Source organism: Lynx canadensis, chromosome C1 (genome assembly GCF_007474595.2).
Source record: "Lynx canadensis isolate LIC74 chromosome C1, mLynCan4.pri.v2, whole genome shotgun sequence".
Taxonomy (NCBI): domain Eukaryota; kingdom Metazoa; phylum Chordata; class Mammalia; order Carnivora; family Felidae; genus Lynx; species Lynx canadensis.
The window spans coordinates 44,076,346-44,098,049 of NC_044310.1; the positions used below are offsets into that span (position 1 = coordinate 44,076,346).

General features: G+C 46.2%; 1 protein-coding gene across 1 annotated transcript in view; it reads right to left on the reverse strand.

Annotated features, from left to right (window-relative positions):
- DHCR24 (24-dehydrocholesterol reductase) overlaps positions 1 to 16,193 on the reverse strand; it is a 28,429-nt gene extending 12,236 nt beyond the window's left edge. Inside the window, exons 1-5 of the mRNA XM_030325983.1 lie at positions 15,913 to 16,193; positions 12,447 to 12,602; positions 4,583 to 4,688; positions 3,790 to 3,908; positions 1,848 to 2,111 (exon numbers count right to left, since the gene is read on the reverse strand). Coding sequence (XP_030181843.1) covers positions 1,848 to 2,111; positions 3,790 to 3,908; positions 4,583 to 4,688; positions 12,447 to 12,602; positions 15,913 to 16,143 — 876 coding nt within the window. The 5' untranslated portion in view covers positions 16,144 to 16,193. The remainder of the gene's footprint in view (positions 1 to 1,847; positions 2,112 to 3,789; positions 3,909 to 4,582; positions 4,689 to 12,446; positions 12,603 to 15,912) is intronic.
- Between the last annotated feature and the right edge of the window lie 5,511 nt (positions 16,194 to 21,704).

The following is a 21,704-nucleotide window of genomic DNA, read 5'->3' on the forward strand; positions in this document are numbered from 1 at the left end:
GTCCTTTACAATTTTAAAATGTTTTAAGTATATCGGTATAGATCAGGAGGCTAAAGAGTACCTATCCTTCAATGTACTTTCAGATATTATTCCCTTCACAGACAAAAGATATTCATGGCTACATGAACTGAAATAAGGAAAGACTGGAAGCAACTTATTTCCAACTGTGTGGCGACGGTTTAGTAAATGACAGGGCGTTAGCTCAACACGATGTTCAACAGTCATGAAATGACCGTTTTGAAGGCAACGTAACCGCGTGGAGAAACGCGTACATCACACTAAACCAGAAAATGCCAATTTGAACAGGCGATCACAGCTGAGGACAAACAAACTGAAAAACTGGACAAAGAGATGTTCTAACCTCGAACGTAACCCGAAAGCTGCAAAATAAAACGAGATGCTATTTTTAACCCTATCAGATTGGCCAAAATGAAGGCGCGATCCTATCCAGTGCTGGCAAGGTGGGGGAAAGGCACTCTCACACGCCGTCACCAGAAGCGGACAGAAGCACAACTTTCCTGAAGGACTGTTTGCTTGTAGCTGTCAGTATTTAATATGCTCAAACCCTTAAGTCAGGAATTCCAAATTTTGGACTCAGTCCCACAGAACTGCTTGCACAAGAGGCCAAGGAGAGATGGTAGAGAATCTTTGATGCAATCTTATTTGTAAGAGCAAAACACTTGAAGCAGGATAAATGTTCATCGCTGAGCAATGGGTTGGGTCAAATATTTACACGCAATCGCGGGACACCATGGCATGAAAGGAGGGCACGTCCACCTGCACACGTGCACACACCTTGAAGAATGCTCAGGGATGGGGCGCCTGCGTGGCTCAGTCGGTTGAGCATTGGACTCGTGATTTCGGCTCAGGTCGTGATCTCATGGTTTGTGAGTTTAAGCCCCGAGTCGGGCCCTGCACCATTAGTGCAGAGGATTCTGTCTGCTTAGGATTCTCTCTCTCCCTCTCTCTCTGCCCCTCCCCTGTGCACTCTCTTTCTCTCTCTCAAAAAAAAAAAAAAAAAAAAAAAAGAATGCACAGTGTTACAAGTAGTTGCTCTGGGAGTGAGCCTGGGGTAAAGAGACCCACTTTAACTTTTCCCTTCTCTTTATACACTTCAATATTGTTATGGGTAGAATAAACATATTCTAGACAGGTTGGGTCTTTTCCTTCCTTTCACTCATTTACACGTTCCAAGTCTCTCAGGAATACAAATCCCGAAAAAGCTATTAAAAATTATACATTAAACGGCTATCAATCCAGATTCCGAGGCATCAAATCCATCCTTCAAATCTCGGTTCTGCATTGGGGGATGTTTACATGACTTCTCGGAGCCTCGGTTTCCTCATGTATACAGTGCGGTTGCAGTGAAGATAAAGGTTACACCTATCAAGAGACACGCACGTATCTGGCAGGGGGTCAGGGCAGAGTAAATGGATGCTTCCATCCCTCAGACAGCTCTGACTTTAATTTTTTTTTTACATTTATTTATTTTTGAGAGACAGAGACAGCATGAGCGGGGGAGGGACAGAGAGCGAGGGAGATCCAGAATGTGAAGCAGGCCCCAGGCTCCGAGCTGTCAGCAAAGAGCCCGACACGAGGCTCGAACTCACGAACCGTGAGGTCGTGACCTGAGCCGAAGTCGGACGCTTAACTGACTGAGCCACCCAGGGGCCCCAGACAGCTCTGACTTTAGATCTCAGGGTCCAAACCCCAGGTGGGCTGACCAAGGCCACAGCCTCAAAGAATGTGCTGCCAGGGTCAGGGTGGGGGAACAGGCTCAGCCCCAGCCCACCCAGGCCTTCCTTCTCCCCAGGCCTTGGTCCTTGGCAGCTGACACCCTGGCCTACCTTGCTGGGCTCTGCCTCGTCTGTCATGACCCCTGTCATGATGACGGCCTCATCCAGGGAGTAGAGCAGTCCTTCCACGAAGTGGTTCTCCGGCCGCTGGGACTCACGGGTGAACTTGTCACAGATAGCCTCCAGGCCACGCACTGGCTCAAACCTCAGCTTGACGTACTTCTTGGCGGGGATGATGCGGATCTCGGCGGCCACCAGGAAGCCCAGGGTCCCACAGGACCACGGCACAGCATAGAACAGGTCTGAGTTTTCCGACTGGGAGTCAGAGTCAACACATGCTGAGAGGCTGAATCCCTGGACCCCGCACCGTGGCACACAGCCAATGGGGTGCAAAGGACCCAGGGCCTCGGCTAAGTTCCTGCTGTCACTATCTCATCGTGTGAACCCGAGTAAGGAGCCCAGAAACATCAAAATGGGCCATTCCTCAAACCTACAAGGCTTTTGCAGTCCATTAGCTGTGAAATCCAACCTTCTCCTACCCCACCCCCCAGCCCCGCCCTGGCAGCCCAGAGCACTCACATTCCCACTTGAACAGTAAGGAAAGTGAGGCTCTAAGAAGTGGCAGGGCTTCCCATGTGACCCGAGGCATCCCACAAGTCAGCACAGGGATGCCAGGGCTCAGGCAGGGTCACCTAAGTCCCGACCCAGCGTTCTTCCCGCAAGACCTCATCTGGTTCTGCAATCCGCTTCTAACCTTATCATTTCTCGTTTCGGTATTTGTCTTGGAGACTTCTCATCTGGTCCTTCTAATTCAGATTCTTTGATTTTAACAAAGCGCTTTTTGGAAACGTCTAGCTTTGTCTGGCCCTTACCCAAGAGGACAGTCCCGTGTGGTCACTGCGCATGCTGTATGCACTTGGTGCGGGCGGGGTGGGGTGCACTGGGGCAGGGGATTGGAGCAGGGGAGCTCGGCAGCAGGCTGGCAGAAGTCTCTGGAACAGTGGAAGTGGGCCATCTGGGCCCCCACCTCACTACACTGTCAGACAGCAGCTGTAATAACTGGGTATCTGCCAGGTACCCAGCCTCTACACTAGGAGCTTCACATCTGGCATCTACCATCTCCTCCTGATGATGCATTTGTCAGGTGAGGAAAATGGGCCTCAGAGAAGGGGAGCGATTCTCGAATGTTTGTCTCCTTTCTCTGCTGGTAATAAACAGGTTGGAAGGCTGGGCCCAGGCAAGTGTTTCAGAAAACGTGCTGAATTGGTGGGAATCCTTGTCTAAGACCAGTGCTCTCAAGCCTGCCCCGGACTCTCTTCTGTGGGACCACCGACCCTGGTCACTCTCTGAACCATCTTCCTTTAAAGAGTCACTCTGTCCCTACCATCCAGGGGCCCCTTAGATAGGCTCGGCAATCTGAGTTTGTTTAAAGTCTCAATCCCGTCCCGCTCATTAGGGTAAAACACCTTAAATGTTTGCATCCCACTCCGGGCAGAATTATCTTTTATTTTTTCCAAACCACCCCTCTTGCCACTTTTAGTTACACCTCACAGCATATGGCATAGAGCTTTGTGGCTCAGGCCTGACTTCCCTGAGAGAGGCAGAATGGAGTGATACTTTGTTAAGGGCATTGATCTGGGCGTCTGATATTCTGGGTTTGAATCCCAGCTGTGTGGGATTTCCTCGCTGTGTGTCCCAGGAAGGTTTATCAACCTCTTTGTGTTTTAGTTTCCTATCTATAAGATGTGGCTAATAATATTACCTCAGGAAGTTATCGAAGGATTAGATGGCTTAAAACATATGAAGCATTTATAATAGTATTTGAGCATGTGTAAGGGGCTATATCAATCAATCTTTGTGATTATTATGAATACAGGCCCAGACCGAACAGGTGTGTTTGAAGTGAAGCATCCCCAGGGTCCCTCCCTCCCCAACCCCCGGACCCTTGCTGCCCAGGGCAGGCTGGTGGGATGTCCCCCGTCTCTGAACTCACCGGTGTGCATCGCACAAAGCTGCCGTCAGCCAGGACCAGCTCGTAGGCGGTGCAGATGTGTTGGAACAGACCGTACTTGTGCGATGATGACTCAATGCCCGTGCCCATGATCAAGCCCCCTGCAGAGAAAATGTGTGTTAGCCAGGCAGAGCTGTGGGGTGCAGGTTCAAGGGGGATCGGGTAAAGGGCACTTCATGGGAGCTCACAGCACAAGGGAGACGTGACAGGGCTGGCTGCTTGGGATAGATTTCCCATCTCTTTGGATCTGGAGAGGAGAGGGAAGGAGGAGCTAGGACAGGACCTGAGGGCTTTCCCAGCGTAGGGGAACAGACGTGAGAGCCTGTCAAAGGCGTTCACACCCTCACCTCTGGCCAGACCCAGCATAGAAAACCATGTTCATTCATCTTAAGAGGGACCTTGATGAAAAGGGGGGTTGTCTGGGTAGCAGGATGCCGTGCTCTGTGGGAATAGTTACAGGAGCTAAAGGTGTTTGCCCTGGAAAGGAAAAGCTTTGGGGATCATGAATCCTGAGGAAGAAGAGAGAGACTAGACTTATTGTGTTCACTCTACAAGGCAGAACTGGAATAACGGACATGAGTCACAGGGACGCATATTTGCACCAGAGAGGAGAAGGTGCTGCCTAATAACCTGAGCTGCTCAGAGATGGAAAGGTAGGCAGTGAACGCCCTGCCTTTGGCGCTAGGTGGACAGAGGTGGTGGCTTCTGTCATGGATGGAATAGTGGCGGCCCCTGAACCAACACGGTGCCTCAGCTCTGCCCCTATAGTCCTCACCCACTGTGAGGTCATCCAGCTCGGGCAACACAGGCAGGGTCCAGCCAATGGAGGTCAGCAGGGCAGTCACCTGACCCATGGTCACCAAGGGTTCCACACGGACAATCTGTTGACACAAGAAGAGAGACCCTGGGTCACAAGGAGGCTGCAAGGGCTACTGGGGGCTTCTCCACACAGAAGGTGTCATCCCAAACCTTCTCACACAATCACACAGGATTTCTACATGCCGTTTATGGCCTCTTTCTAGAATACGACACTAGCTTTCGTTACAGTGAATGGGGTTTCTGGTGCTGGGTTTGCTAGTGTTTAATCTTATCCTTTCAAATATCGTTACACTTAATACTTAGATTATTTTTCTTTGAGATTATAGAAGTGCTCATTTACTTGAAAGAAACCGCATATATGATAAAGACAAAAATCATCCATCCTACTTCTTCGTGTCATCCTAGCTATCAGTGTTAATACTGGAGTGTATTTACTTTCAGTCTTTTCCCACAGCATGTATGGCTATTTTGCATGTCGTAATACAACGCACACATAACACACAAATTCAGGCACGCATACACATATTTTTCTGCTTTGCTTTTTAAAATTTAACACTACGAGGGGCGCCTGGGTGGCCAGTCGGTTAAGCGTCCGACTTCAGCCAGGTCACGATCTCGCGGTCCGCGAGTTCGAGCCCCGCGTCGGGCTCTGGGCCGATGGCTCGGAGCCTGGAGCCTGCTTCCGATTCTGTGTCTCCCTCTCTCTCTGCTCCTCCCCCGTTCATGCTCTGTCTCTCTCTGTCCCAAAAAAAAAAAAAAAAAAAAAAAAAAAAGTTGAAGAAAAAAAAAATAAAATTTAACACTATGACCATCATCCCTTGCCATTAAATATTCTTGGGAAACACAATTTTTAATAGACACATTAACATGCCAACGTGTACTTCTGCTTCTAGTCCAGATGGAGCAACAGGGACCAGATTTACCCTGCTGCCTGAAAGCAGGAAACAGACAAAATAAGCAAAACGAGAGTTTTCAACATCGTGGACATCGGGCAATGACGTTAATGACCCCTGGGAGGCAGGAAACAAAGGGAGCCCTGTGAACGCCCAGCCTAATTCCCTGGAATCAGGCAGTGCAGGGAGGGGAAAGGCAGTGGAGCCCGGTGAACTCTGTGTTGAGAGCCGCAGAAGACCAAGGTGAATCGAGTTTGCAGGACACAGCACTGGAGGGGAGAACTGCACAGAGAAAATTTCGAAGAACCGCAAAGGATGCCCACTGAGCGTTCAGTGAAGTATGATCAGTGCATACATGTAAGGAAGTTACCTGAGGCTGAGGCTCGGGAAAGTGGCAACAATGCCAAGGGCTCGTCCAGGGAAGGAAGGAATATCTGTTCTCACAAGGCAGACTGGAGAACCTCGGGGTTCATAAGGCAATGGGGAGAGTATGACCTTGCCTCAGCAATGGGGAAGAACTATCCTTAGATTACCCGCTGCTTTGACCCCACCTGAAAAATCAAGACCCAAGAGGATCAAACTATTTCCCAGTAACATAGCTGTGTCCCAGAACAAAGCTCAAGAAGAGTTACAGGAACACAAAAATATTCAGCACCCAACAAGGTAAAATTCACAATGTCTAGAACCCAGTCGAAGTTTACCAGGTATGCAAAGAGGCAGGAGGATTTGACTCATAAAAGGAGGAAAATCAATCAATCTGTTTTGATAAAATAGGCCCAGATTTGGCAGAGATATTAAAATTAGCAAACAAGAACATTAAAATAATTGTTATAAACCAGTAATTATATTACTATATTCCCTATATTCAAAAAATTAAGTAGAGATATTAAAAAGACAGTAAAAAGATCCGAATCAAACTTCTAGAAATGAAAACAACATCGGAGATGAAAGATACACTGGCTGGGATCAACAGCAAAGTAGACACTGCAGGAAAAAAGAGCAGTGCACTCAAGGACACAGCAATTCGAATGCTCCTAAATGAAACACCCAAAGAAAAATTTTTTTACAATGTTTACAGTGTATCAGTGAGCTGAGCCCTGGAACAACTTTAAGAGGTCTCATAGATGTGTGACAGTCCTCAAAGGAGAGCAGGAGACAGAAAAAAACACTTGAAGAAATAATGACCCCCACATTTTCCAAATTTGGTGAAAATTATAATGGATCCCAAGCACAAGAATTAGGAAAAAAAACTATACCAAGGGGCATCATAATAAAATTGCTCAAAACTAATGATAAAATCTTAGAAGCAGCCAGAAATAAAAAAGACATGTTCCATGCAGAGGAACAAAGATCAGGATGAGAGGTTGCTTTGTTGGAAACAATGCAGGAAAGAAGACAGTGAAGCATCTTTAACTTACAGCGAAAAAAAAAACCCTATCAGCCGAGAATTTCATACCCAGTGAAAACAACTTTCAAAAATGAAGGCAACCTAAAATGTGTTAGGATGGATTATCAAAAAACAAAACAAACAAAAACCCGGAAAATAACACGTGATGGTGAAGATGTGGAGAAATTAAAACCCTGGTGTACTGTTGGTGGGAACGTAAAATGGTATAGCTGCTGTGGAAAACAGTATGGCAGGTCCTCAAAAAAGATTAAACATAGAATTACCATACGATCCAGCAATCCCACTTTTGGCTATATACCCGAAAGAATTGAATGCGGGACTTGAAAAGGTATTTGTACATCCACATTCCTAGTGGCATTATTCACAATAGCTAAAACATGGGAACAACCCAATGTCCATCAACAGATTAATGGATAAGCAAAATGTGGTGTTTATATATATATATACACACACACACACATAATGAAATATTGTTCACCCTTTAAAAGGAAGAAAATTCTGCAATATGCTATAAGATGAATGAACTGTAAGGACATTACGCTAAGCAAAATAGATAGGCACAAAAAAACAAATACTGTATGATTCCACTTATGAGGTACACTGAGTAGCCAAAATCACAAAGATAGAATTTGTTCAGTGTACGCTGAAAAACAGTTAAGATGACTGTGGCACCTGGCAGGCTCAGTCTGTGGAGCATGTGGCTCTTGATCTCAGGGTCGTGAGTTCAAGACCCATATTGGGCATGGAGCCTACTTAAAAAATATGGTTTGGCAACTGGGTGGGTCTGCTGGTTAAGCGTCTGCCTTGATTTCAGCTCAGGGTCGTGAGATCAAGCCCTGCATTGGGCTCCACGTTGGGCATGGAACCTGCTTAAGATTCTCTCTCTCCCTCTCTCTCTCTGCCCCTCTCCCCACCGACAACAAAATAGGTTAAGATGAGAAATTTTATGTTATATGTAGTTCCCCAAAATAAAAAAGAAATGTAAACAAAATGAAGGCAAAAACAAGAAAAATATTTTCAGACATTACAATAGCTGAAAGCTTCATCACCAGCAAAATCACCATACAAGAAATGTTGAAGGAATTCCTTCAGGCAGAAAGAAAATGAAACCAGATGGAAACACAAGGCAATGAAGAAATGGTAACTACATCGGTAAGTATATAAGATTTTTTCTTATTATTTATATTTCTTCAAAAGATAACAGACTTTTAAATAATAGTGGGGTTTACAACATATAAAAGTATGACAACGATAGCACAAAGGTGGAAAGAAGAGAACCGGAAGTACTTTAATGTTAAGACCCTTACAATATACATGACATAGGATGCTATCATTTGAAGGTAGACTGGGATAAGTAAAGTGCAAACTATAAATCCTAAAACAACCACCAAAAGAACAAAACATAAAGTTACAGGTAAGCCAACCAAAGAGTTAAAATAGGATTACAAAAATGATTCCATAATCCAAAAGAAGGCAAAAAAAAAAAAAAAGAAAAAGAAAAAGAAAAAGGAAAAGGGAACAAAGAACAAAGGGACAAATAGAAGACAAAGAACAAGGTGACAGATTTAAATCAAACCTTATTGATAATGGCATTAAATAAAAATGGCTTTAACATCTCAGTTAAAAGGCAGAGATTGTCAGATCGGATTAAAAAGCAATATCTAACTATATGTTGCCTGTAAGGAACATGCTTTAAATATAAGTGGACACCATGCCACCACTAGTCAAGAGAGAGATGAAATGACTTTATTAATCATATCAGATAAAGTAGATCTCAAAGAAGGTAACTAGGAATAAAATCAGTCATTTCATAATGATAAAGGGATTCATCAAGAGGACATAAATCATTCAATCAAGAGGACATAAAAATCCTAAACATTTATATACCTATTAGCAGAGCTTCAAAATACATGAAGCAAAACCTGATGGAGCTCTAAGAGAACTAAATTCACAATCACAGGCAGAGATTTCAATATCTCTCTTTCAATAATTGACAGCACAGAGAGAAAATTTGTAAGAATATAGAAAACTTGGAACAACAAACTTGAATCAACAAACTTGACCTAACTGACATGCCACCCTAAAGAGCAGAATATGTGTTAAAAAAAATGCACATGGAACATTTACCAAGATAGCCCATATTCTGGGCAATAAAGTAAGTCTCAGTAAGCTGAAAAGGATTCTAATCATATAAAGTATGTTTTCTAACCATAACCGAATTAAATTAGAAATCGGTAATAGAAAGATCTCTGGGTTCCCAAATATTTGGAAACTGAATAACATGCTTCTAAATAACCCATGAGTGAAAGTAATATCAAAAGGAAAACCAGGGATGCCTGGGTGGCTCAGTCGGTTGAGTGTCTGGCCCTTGATCTCAGCTCAGGTCATAATCCCAGGGTCGTGGGATTGAGCCCCACGTCAGACTCTGCACTGAGCATGGAGCCTGCTTAACATTCTCTTTCCCTCTCTCTCTGCTTCTCACCTGTGCACACGCTCACTCTCTCTCTTAAAAAAAAGAAAAAAGAGAAACCAGAAAGTATTTTGAACTAAATGAATGTGAAGAGATTCAAAATTTGTGGGATTGTTTTAAAACTGTGCTTAGGGGGAAAATTTATAGCACTAAACATCTATATTAGAAAGAAAGGCCTAAATCAATTACCTCGGCTTTCAACTTAAAAAAACTAGACCAAATTAAGTGTAAAATTAAATGCAAAGTAAGTGAAAGAAAGGAATTAACAAAGATCAAAGCAGAAGTCAATGAAATAGAAAACAAACAAACCAAAAGTAGAGAAAAATCAATGAAACCGAAGCTACTTCTGTGAGAAGATCAGTATAGTTGACTAACCTCTAGCTAGACTGGTCAGGAAGAAGAGAAGAGTCACAAATGACCAATATCAGGAATGAAACATGTGGCATCACTACAGATTCTACAGGTGTTCAAAAGACAGTAGGGGAGTATCATGAATAACCTAATGTCAATTCATTATACAACCTGAAATAGACAAACAGCTTTAGAGACACAAACTACCAAGCTCACCAAGAAGAAACAAACTGAAGAGCCATAGTGCTATTATAAATTTTTATTTTGTAGATAAAAACTTGCTCACAAAGAAAAATCCAGGCCCAGATGGTTTCACTGTTAATTCTACTAATTACTGCATGAAGAAATAATACCAATTTTATACAAACTCCTCCAGAAAAATGAAAAGGAAGGAGTACTTCCCAGCTCATTCTTAGGGACTTATTATAAAGCGACAGCAATCGAGACAGTATGGTATTGGCATACAGATGGGCAAACAGATCAACAGAACAGAAGATTCTAGAAACAGAACTACGTATACGGACAATGATTTTCAACAAAGGAGCAAAGCCAATTCAGTGGAGAAAAGATTATCTCTTCAACAAAAGGGGCTAGAACAACAGGAAATCCACATACAAAAAAATATTTTTTCACCCACATTTGATACCATATGCAAAAATTAACTCCAAATGGATCAAGGTCTTAAATGTAAAACAGAAAACTGTAATACTTCTAGAAGAAAACATAGGACTAGGGCAAGACTTCTTAAATAAGACATCACAAATACAACCTATGAAAGAAATTAATATACTGAACTCCAAAGTTAACTCTGGTTTTCAAAAGAAGTCAAAAACTGGAGAAAATATTTGCAAATTGTGTATCTGATGAAGGACTTGTTTCTAGAATATATAATAGGAAAGCAACCCAATAAAAAGACTCAGCCTAAGATTTGAACAGGCACTTCACCAAAAAAGATACACAAATGGCAAGTATGCACATGGAAAGATGCCCATCGTCAGTCATTAGGAAAATGGAAGTTAAACCACAACGAGCTACCACTACAGACCCATTAGGATTAAGACCAACCACACCAAGTTTATGATGATGTGGAGCCACTGGAACGCTCGTGGGAATGTGAAATGCGACAACCGCTTTAGAAAACAATTTAACCATTTCTTAAAAAGTTAACCATACTCCCATCATAGGATCCAGCTATCCCACTTCCAGGTATTTACCCAAAAGAAAGTATAGGTCCATATAGAGACTGTACACAAATGCTCCTAGCCACTCGGTAATAGCCCCAAACTGGAAACAACCCAAATGTCCATCGATAAGTGAATGGGTAAACAAACTGTGATCTACATAAACAATGGAATACTACTCATCAGTAAAACAGAACGCACTTCTGATACTTGCTTCAACATGGATGTATCTCAAAATTACTATGCTGAGTGAGGGGCACCTGAGTGGCTCAGTTGGTTGAGTGTCTGACTTCGGCTCAGGTCATGATCTCCTGGTTTGTGGGTTTGAGCCCCGAGTCAGGCTCTGTGCTGACAGCTTGGAGCCTGGAGCCTGCTTCAGACTCTGTGTCTCCCGCTCTCTGCCCCTTCTCCCCCTCAAAAATAATCATTAAAAAATTATGCTGAGTGAAAGTTGTCAGACAAAATAAAAAAGAGTACCTAATGCCTGATGCCATTTATATGAAACTCGAAATACAAACTAGTGATACAAAGCAGGCCTAGGAATGTGGGGGGAAGAGGCAGGTAGGGGGCTAAACAAGGGATTCCCAGGGGGCACAAGGAAACTTCTGGGGGCAATGGGTATGTTCATTGTCTTGATTGTGCATACATATGCCAAAATTTATTGTCTTTGGACCCCTGTGCACTATTTCATATCAAGTATATATCAATAAAGCTGCTTAGGAAAAAAAGAAAAGACACAGGGACATTAAGCAACATGGCCAAGGCCTCACAACAAAATACCATAGTGTGGATATACTATATCTAATAACTCCCTACTACTAGGGTATTGTGTGATCTTCCATTAGAAATAAAATTGTGACAGAAAGAGAAGAAGGGAGGGAGGGAAAGAGAGAGAAAGAAAGAGAGAGAAGGGAAAGAAGGAAGGAAGGAAGTAAAGATAAGAAAAAAGTAAAGGAAAGAAAAGAGAGGGAGAAAGGGAAGAAGCGAAGGAAGGAAGGAAGGTAGGAAGGAAGGAAGGGAAGAAGTGATACAATCCCCCTGTGCTGTCTTTGATTTAGACTTATTTCCTTTTTCCTTATGCCAGGTTTCAAGAAAAACCATTGGACAGGACAAAGATTAAGCACATGTCTAAGTCTATTAACAAGTGGGTCACCCTTCCTCCTTGCCGCCTCCAAAGCCCATTTTTTACCAGAATGCTTCCTTACTGGGAAGGGGTAATAGGTTGCATTTTCTCTCTCCTCTTTGCCCACGATTACCCCAACCTTTCTTCCCATGGAACTGCTGACAATCAACAGGTCTCCCTGAGCTCAATTTGCCCCTCCTGGGGAACAAGGCTATGACTGATCTCTTCCAAAGCTATGAGGTTTTGAAGGATGGCAGAGCCTTCTGTGATGACCAGGGGTCTTGGTCCTGTCCCTGCCGGGGTCTTCTTGGTTGAAGTTGTCTCCCTGTGAGTCACTTGCACCAGGGGTAGTGCCCCACCTGCTCCCCGAGCCGGGGAACTGTGGCACCCTCACCTGTTTCTTGGTGTCCACCTCCAGAATGTCCATCAGGTTGATCATGATGTTTTTGTGTGTCTTCTTGTACTTCCCAACCCGCAGCGAGACAGTGAGCCAGCCGGGGCGTCCCGTGCACATGAAAGTCTTGCTGCCTTGCTCCTTCCATTCACGCACCTGCAACAGTGGGACAGAGACTGAGCTGGCCCCACCAGGGGTCCCCAGAGCAGCTCGCGGCCCTGTTTTCACGAGAGGGCGCCTGGAGTGACGCCTTCCCGTGTGAGCAAATATTTACTGAGCCTCTGCATCCTGCCAGGCCCTGGCAGGCCCACAGGCCTTTCCCTCTGAAGCCTCCCCGGCTAGTGTGGCCAACAGAAAAGCCGAGGTGTTACCACACCCCCAAAGCAGGATGAAGAAAGAGCTAAAAAACAGGATCAAAGTGCTATGGAAACAACTCTAACTGGGAAGCTCGGGAAAGGTTTTGTAGCCGTCATAACACAACCTGACAAGGGAAAACCATTTACTGGGTGCCCCCACTGTGCCAGGCACCCACTGTACACTGTCGGTACTTTACTTCTCCCAGCAACCCCAGCAGGGCGGGATGACCAGCACTCTTTTGTAGGTGAGAAAACCGAGAAGCAGAATAATTTGGTCAATCAACCAGTGAAGGGCAGAGCCCAGATTCACAGGCAGGACTGTCCAACTTCAGACCTGGAAAGATAGATGTGCTTGTGTTAACGGTCAAGAACAGAATAACAGTTAACACTCATTACTGAGGCTCATTATGTGCCAAGCCCTGTTCTAAGCATGTGTGTGTATGTGTGTGTATGTGTGTGTGTGTGTGTTAACCCGTGTCACTTGAAGGGTGAGAGTAGGGGCAGGGAAGGACCACCAATCCGATGGAAGGAAGAGCTTTGCAAAACCTCTACTCTAAGTGACCAGAACACAAAACACCGAGAGCAAACGGCGAGGTGCCATGCCTATCAGGAACACGGGAGGAAATGTCCCCTTCCTACTGAGAAGGACATCTGTCGCTGTGAGCTTCGACCACCCATTTCCTCATCATATGCTTCTAATATTCCCATCCTCCTTTGGTCCAGGTGATGCTGAGTCTAGCCCTGCCCCAGAAGGTGGGCACAGGACTGAGGTCTGATTCCATCCTTCGGGCCATAGTGACAGGTTCAGGGATGGGCCCAGGATCCCAGTCAAGACAGTAAGACCTGTTCTAGGAGAGGCGCTCCCATTTTACTGGGGTTGCTGAGCTGGTTGGATGAAACTGCTGGGGTTTCCACAGGGAAACGGGTCTCCCTGAGAATGAGGTCAACCCGGAGGAAAGCAGAGCCAAAAGATGGCAGAGGGATGGAGAGTTGTGAGATTAGGGACAGGCGATCCTGGATCCAGTCATACCTGAGCCAGTTTTACTCCTGGACTTTTCAGGACCTGGGCCAATAAAATCCCTTTTTGTTCAGGCCAATCTGAGTTTGGATCCTATCACATGCAACCAAGTTGTGGAGGACGTTGCATTGAAGCAAGAGCTGTTTGTGAGGCAAACCGCTCAACATGGGGGAGAACTTTCCTACCATCAGAGGCCAGAGCACCCTGTGAAACACAGGTGTTCGAGCAGAGGAGGGTTACTGAGGAAGAGATTTCTGTGAAGGGGTGAGAGGTGGGATTCCACCATCAAGCAGGCCTTGCCCCTGCCTGACTCTCTGCGTCCCAGGACTTCAAACTCAGCGGTGCAGGAAATGGATTGTGGGTGCGTCGGATGGGCCACAGGAAGGGAGTCTGAGGTTTTAAAGCCTGAACCACCGGTTGGACTGGATCCTGATGCGAACCAAACAAGAATCTGGGCAGGGAGGCAATGTTCTTGTGACCACGTGCCAGAGAGAGGTGGGGACGGCCAAGATAAGGGGCAACTACTTAAGTGGCTGGTCAGATGGCTGTTACCACGAGCTAGGTGTGAGGCAACAGAACCAGACCTTCTGGGTGGAATGGAAAGGGCTGGGAAAGAAGATAGGTCAGAGTTCAGGCTCTAAAACCAGGCTGACCTGGGCCTGGGGTCCAGCCCCATTTACTAGCTATATCCACTTGGACACATCACTACGGCTTCAGCTTCAATTCTTCCACCTGTAAAACAGGCATAAGACCTACCAGGGTTGCTGTGAGATTAGAAACGATGGACATCAGGGGCACAGGCGGTGGCACATGGCAGGTCCAAGGCAGTGGGCTGGTTTGGGCAAGCCCCTTGTCTTCCTGTCCAGTGAACCCTATGGCTTCGTTCAGGTGAACAAGCGCTCACTGGGCTGCTCTGGGCCAGACCCCATGGGCCCGATGTGAGTTGGAGAACGGTCCTTGCCTTCAAGGAGCTCACACTCTGATTGGTGGGGAGGAGGGGGGGGCGGTGACAAATACATGGAGAATCTGAACAAGTGGAAAGAGCTAGGAAAGAGGGTGCAGCTGGGAAGGGAGGGTAGGCAGGGCTCTGGAGCTGTGACTGATCAACTGAGGCCAGGGCAGCCCACGCAAAGCAGTTCCAGACGCTGCATCCTGCCACCCAGTCCAAGGTCTTATCCTTCATGGGAGTGGCCCTCAGCATCCATCTTCCCACTCTTGCTTGCAGCACCCAGCCCTGCGCCAGCAGAACATGGAGGCTGCTACACCTGCGGTGAGGGTGGTGGCACGAAACAGAAGCTCCTTGCAACCTAACACCCCTAAGAGAAGAACATAAGCAGGGGCAGAGGGAGCCAAGAAAATGCCCAGACCCGATGCTCATGCCAACGCTGGGCACGGAGAAGGAGGCTCCACTGTGAGCACCGGCTGGGGCACAGGCTCCGGAGGCGCAGACACGGAGGAGGACTTCCAGAGTTACTGGAGATGTCTCCCCAAGGAATGAACGCCAGGCCCAGAGCCGCGCGGCGAGGCTCCTCGCCCTGGCTGGGTGCTACTTTCTCACTTTAGTCCTTTAGTCTACAGGAGTCCACAGCTCCCGGCTGCTACAGAGTAAACTCCAAACTCAAGGCCCCGCCCCAACCTAGCTCGGAACTGACTTCCAACCTTCTCCCGCTCTGGACCTTGGCTCAAATCCGACCCTCCCCCTGACACCTCTTCCTCCCTACTTCCCAGTCTCTAGTGCCAGCTCCACCTCCCAGAGGGCCTCCCCGCTCTGAGACCGCTTGGGACTGGTGGCAGCCACCTGTGCACGGCTCGCCTTCCCCTATCTCGTGATCCTTTATATCCCTCTGGGGACCCGCACGTGCTCCGCACATAGTAGGCACTCCACAGACACCGAGCAACGTTCTGTCCCCCGAAGGCCTTTGCTCACTCCGTTCCCTCTCCGGGAAGCACCACCCCCCCATCACATTTTGAGTTCAAACCCCCCTCCAAAACCTGCGCACCGCCCGCCACCTCGCCCCCGGCGTGGCGCTCTCAGCGCGCACGACCGACTGCCGCGGACCGGCTCCTGTGTGCCCCGCCCGGCGTCGCTCACCTGCTTCTGGATGTCCCGCACACGCTGCCCGTGCAGCCGCGGCGCGCTGCTGAGCTTGAACACCACCCAGGCGCGCACGTAGTAGTAGATGTCGAAGATGAGCGAGAGCGGCAGGAGGAAGAGGCACACGAACACCCAGCGCTGGTGGATGAGCACGAACTCCAGCCCCTTCACGCGGACCCAGAGCAGGAAGAGCAGCGCGCACACGGCCAGCGACACGGCGGGCTCCATGGTGGGGCCAGCGGCGCGCCGCGCGGGGGAGGGGGTGCCAGCTCGCGCCGCCTGTCACCGCCACCCGCTCCTCGCCCGCCTGCGCCCGCGCCGCCCGCAGCCCGCTCCCGGGGAGTCTTGGGGTCGCGTCGCCGCCTCGCGATTGGCTGGGGTCGCAAAGGTTCGGTGGGCCGAGACCCGGCTGGCGACCAATGGTGAGCCGCGCCGGAGATCGGACCAGGAAACCGCTGCTTTTATTGGCTGCGGGAGTCAGGCCGCTCCACCCTCTTCTCTCCGACGCGTGGGGAGGGGTGGTCGGGGACACGCGCGCTGGTGGGGTCAACTGCGCCCTGCGGTGCTGGAGGCTGTGCGGACGCGGGCGGCGGCGGTCGAGGGATGCGGCTGCTGCCCCTGCTCCTTAAGTGGTGCCTCCTCGAGGGTCGCGTTAAGCGGTCATGCGTTGGGTTACTTCCGACGGGTGCGGTGGGGGCTCCCCACCGCCCTGGGTCAGCCACCCTGCAGCTTGGCCCAGGATTCCTGTCCCGGCCGGCCGGAGAGGATGCAAACCTGGCCCTGACCTCGGCAGGTCAGGTCACTCCGTGCCCGCAAGACCACATAATGCACCTTTTATTTAGTCTTGAGGCGCTTTTTGTAGATTCATTTGAGTTACACAGCAGTTCTTTTTGGGCGGTGGGTAGTAGTGTGAGCCCCATTTTATCCACGAGGAAACATTCCAGAAGCGTGAAGACCTGTCCCTGAACTCCAAAAGGCTTTTGAGGGACAGGCTGTGGTCAGCACCCTTCCCCGTTTTCCACTTGCCTGAGGCAGATAGGCAGGACTGGAGGGGGAAGAAGGAAGGAAGGAGTCCCAGCCATTGCAAACGCAGTAGCGGCCACTGTGCCCTGCAGTGTCGCAAGCCCCAGGGGTGGGGTGCTCTGGGGCAGTCAGTACAGAGGAGTCATGACTGTTACCGGCGTTTCACCTCAATTCTGTAGAAAGCAGGTTGTTTTTTCTAATATTTTGGAAAGTGTAAGAGATTTTTATTTTAGAAGCTAAACATGACTGATCAGGTCCTACACTGGTCCTGCTTACCTATCCACTTCCCTCTCTTTCATCTTTGCAGAAACATGCACTCTTAGGTGGTTCCCTGGACCCCATTATCCCTCATTTTTTCATTGCCTCTGCTCACGCCGGCACCTCTGGAATGCTCTTACCCAGGTCCTTAGTAGAGCTAACCTTAAACACATCCTTGAAACCAGCTCAGGGCCACCTCTAAAACTACATTTATGGCACTTCCTTCCCCTTTCAGGTGCTCAAAAAAGAGAGTGCATCTGTCACGATTCTTTCACGTTATTTTTAAAGTATCTATGTGTCTTTCACCCCCACAGACAGCTTTAGGGCACATGATGTCTCGTTCACTTCTGTATTTCCAGTTTCTAGCATAATGCTTGATGTTAGACACTCTGGCTTTTGTTGACCAATGAATGAATGAAGAATGTGGGCTGAGGCTCAAATATTCATTGGGCTTTAAAAATGAATAGTCTAGGGGCGCCTGGGTGGCTCAGTGAGTCAGGCGTCTGACTCTTGATTTCTGTTCAGGTCATGATCTCACAGTTCATGGTTTTGAGGCCCGCACTGGGCTCTGTGCTGACAGTGCGGAGCCTGCTTCGAATTCTCTCTCCCCCTCTCTCTGCCCCTCCTCTGCTCGTGCTCTTCTCTTTCTCTCAAAACCAATAAACTTGCGCACACACACACACACACACACACACACACACACAAAGAATAGACCTGTTTTGTCTTATACAACAGCTCCTAGCTATTGGCTTGTGGCCAATCCAAGCTGAGATGTACTTTAAGTGTAAAACACACTGGATTTCAAAGGCAGTACAAAAAAGAGAATGCAAAATATTTCATTAATAATTTTTATATTGATTACACATTGAAATGATGTTTTGATGCCCTGGCCTAAATAAAATATTGAAGTTGATCTCACTTGCCGCGTTTGCTTTTTAAAGGTGGCTACTAAAAATTGTTAAATGACAGATTTGTCTCAAGTTCTATCTCTCTGAAGCTCCAGTCAAGAGGGGACAATTGAAATGCAAACTTCATACACGAAGTTACCCTTAGCATCATGTCCTCAAGGTTCATCCTCGTTGTAGCATACTACAGAATTTCCTTCCTTTTTAAGGTCGAAATATCCCATTGTATGTACCGCTTTTGACTTATCCATTCATCCACTGATGAACACTTGGGTTGGCTCCGTGTGTTAGCCATGTCCACAATGCTGCTATCAACACGGGTGGACAAATATCCTTTCGAGATCTTGCTTTCAATTCTTTTGGGTATATACCCAGAAGTGGGCTTGCCGGATCCGATGATAATTCTATGCTTAACAGGAAACTGTTTTCCACAGCAGCTGCACCATTTTCTGTCTTCACCAATAATACACAAGGGTTTCCATTTTCCCCACATCCTTGTCAACACTTGTTTTCTGGGTTTTGGTTTGCATTTTCTTTTTCATAGTGGCTGTACTAGCGGGTGCGAGATGGTAACTTGTTGTGGTTGTGATTTGCATTTCCCAAATGATGAGTTATGTTGAGCATCTTTTCATGGGCTTATTAGCCATTCATATACCTTCTTTGGAGAAATGTCTGCTGAAATCTTTTGCCCATTTTTGAATCGGGTTTGTGATGTTTTTTGTTTTTTTTTTTTTTTTTTTTGTCATTGTTGAGTTTTAGGAGTGCTCTATGTATTCTATATATTAATCCCGTACCAGGTATATGATTTGCAAATATTTTCCCCATCCCGTGGGTGTTGGGCCATTAATTTGTGACCAAGTCAAGGAAGCTCCCTTTGGTGGGGAGTCTCTTCATGAATGCACATTGTTGTTAATAACTGTACATTATTTACTTGAAAGCCCAGTCAGAATGCTTAGGAATAGGATGTTCTGGTGAACAAGCTCTCAGATTAACTGGAGAGTCAGCAAAATCACTTTTATAGTTTGACAACGTAGCAGACTTCCTATAATGTGTGTCCCCGTTTCTTTCATAATGAATATAACCTAATCAATACAAATTTTTTTTTTTTTTTTTAAGAGGAAGAGAGAGCGGTGGGAGGGGAGAGAGAGAGAATCTCAAGCAGGCTCCACACTCAGGCAGAGCCTGACACGGAACTTGATCCCATTACCCTGGGATCATGACCTGAGCCAAAATTAAGACTTGGACACTCAACCGACTGAGCCACCCAAGCACCCCAATAATTTTTTTTATGAAGGAGCTCAATAAACACCAGATTCCTAACAAAGAACATCTCCTTATATGCATACAATACATCTACTGAGATTGTTTGGTCCTTGAGATTAGTCTGAGGGGTAGCAATGCAGCAGACTATTGATCTATATTGTTTTTATTTAAAAAAATTTTTTTAAATGTTTTTATTTATTTTTGAGACAGAGAGAGACAGAGCAGGAGCAGGGGAGGGGCAGAGAGAGAGGGAGACACAGAATCTGAAGCAGGCTCCAGGCTCTGAGCGGACAGCACAGAGCCTGACATGGGGCTCGAACTCACGGACCGTGAGATCATGACCTGAGCCGAAGTCGGCCGCTTAACCGACTGAGCCACCCAGGCGCCCCGATCCATATTGTTTTTAATAAATAGGGACATCAGACTTGGGGGGCCTAAACCTGCCTGATCAGTGTCTTAATCTGGTGAGTAGATAAGCCAAAATATGGCTTTCATCTTCTGGATTTTTCCATCACTTGAATACGCTCCCTTGATTACTGGGGGAAGTGCCGTTTCCTGTGGTTCAGTTCCATGACATAAAGTGGAAATTTCAGAATAGGGTTTCTTAAAATGTAGTCTGCAGACAATCCACCTCAGAACGCTGGCCAAAATACCAGTTCCTGGACTCACACATCCCACTGCGTCTAAACCTTCAGAGGTGAGTCCCAGGAATTGGCTTTTTAAAAAGGTCTTCAAGTTATGCTAATGCTTGCTAACATTTAGGAGATTGGACTGAATGTTTCTTGACTTTGAAACTTCTCTAAGACTATTTTATATATATATATACATATATATATATGCCCTATATATAAATATATATTTATTAAATTAATAATTAAATAAATAATTAATAATAATATATATTTAAGCCCTAATAAGAGGTTCTTATATATTTATATATGTATATAAGAGGTTCTTATATATTTATATATATAAGAGGTTCTTATATATTTATAAGTTTAATATTATATTTATTAAATTAATAATTAAATAAATAATTACATTAATAATATATATTTAAGCCCTAATAAGAGGTTCTTTTCCCTTGCAAAGTGCCACTTTCACCTAAAAGTTTATCCAGAAAACTAATTTCAGGTAGTCAAGATTTCATTGTCTTATTACCTTGACTTTCTTTTTTTTTTTTTTTTAATTTTTTTTTTTTTCAACGTTTATTTATTTTTGGGACAGAGAGAGACAGAGCATGAACGGGGGAGGTGCAGAGAGAGAGGGAGACACAGAATCGGAAACAGGCTCCAGGCTCCGAGCCATTAGCCCAGAGCCTGACGCGGGGCTCGAACTCCCGGACCGCGAGATCGTGACCTGGCTGAAGTCAGACGCTTAACCGACTGCGCCACCCAGGCGCCCCTAACCTTGACTTTCTTAAGAAGAGCAAGCAGTTTTCCAAGTCTCCAAGATAAGACTTTAACTGGATTGTAGGGGAGTTGGCTTTCTTATACTAGTGGATGGAGTCATTCATTCATTCATTCATTCACTCAGTCTCTCACTTGTGATGCTTTTGGCTGCACGTAACTCAAACAGCCACAAGAAGAAGGGTGCTTATTTTCTTATGTAGCAAGAAGTCTGAACATAGGTTGACCCAGAGTTCGTTAATTCACTGGCTCGGTGATATCTTGAAAGATCCAGATCTTCCTCTCAGCTGCCTACGCTGTCATTCTCAGGTTATCTTCTATGATGACGGCTGGAGTGACCATCGTTCCAGAAGATACAGCAACATCCAGCAGAAGAAGGAGAATCAATTCTAGGTGGAGATTATTGATGTATAGGAACCGTGAAAAGTACTGGGGATAGAGCAGTGAACTAGACACAGTCCACACTCTGACAGACCATTGTGGGGGAATCTATGATGGGAAAATTTCCAGTAAATTTTCATTATCACACATATTTTCGAACACATGAAATTTTCTTAAATTTCTTTTTATATTTGAAAACCAACTGACAAATTGCTCTCCACAAATGCTATCCACGGGGTACAAGAATAGCTATATCTCTACACCCTTACTGACATTACAGAATGCCATGGTTATTTTGATGGTACTAACTTCAGACCACATAGCTGGTTGTGCCCTTTGGCCTGTCCTGTGTCTCTCAACAGACACGCGAGCAGTTTGCTTAAGACCAGCCCACTATAAAAGATATCCAGCCACCAGTCTCCTTTTCCAGCTTGGCATAATGACCAGCTGTCAGTGCTTTCTAGATAGGAAGGACTGAAGCCAGTGTCTCTGACTGACCAGTCATGGTGATAGAAAGGTAGTCTGCAGAAATTAGGGCATTACCGATCTC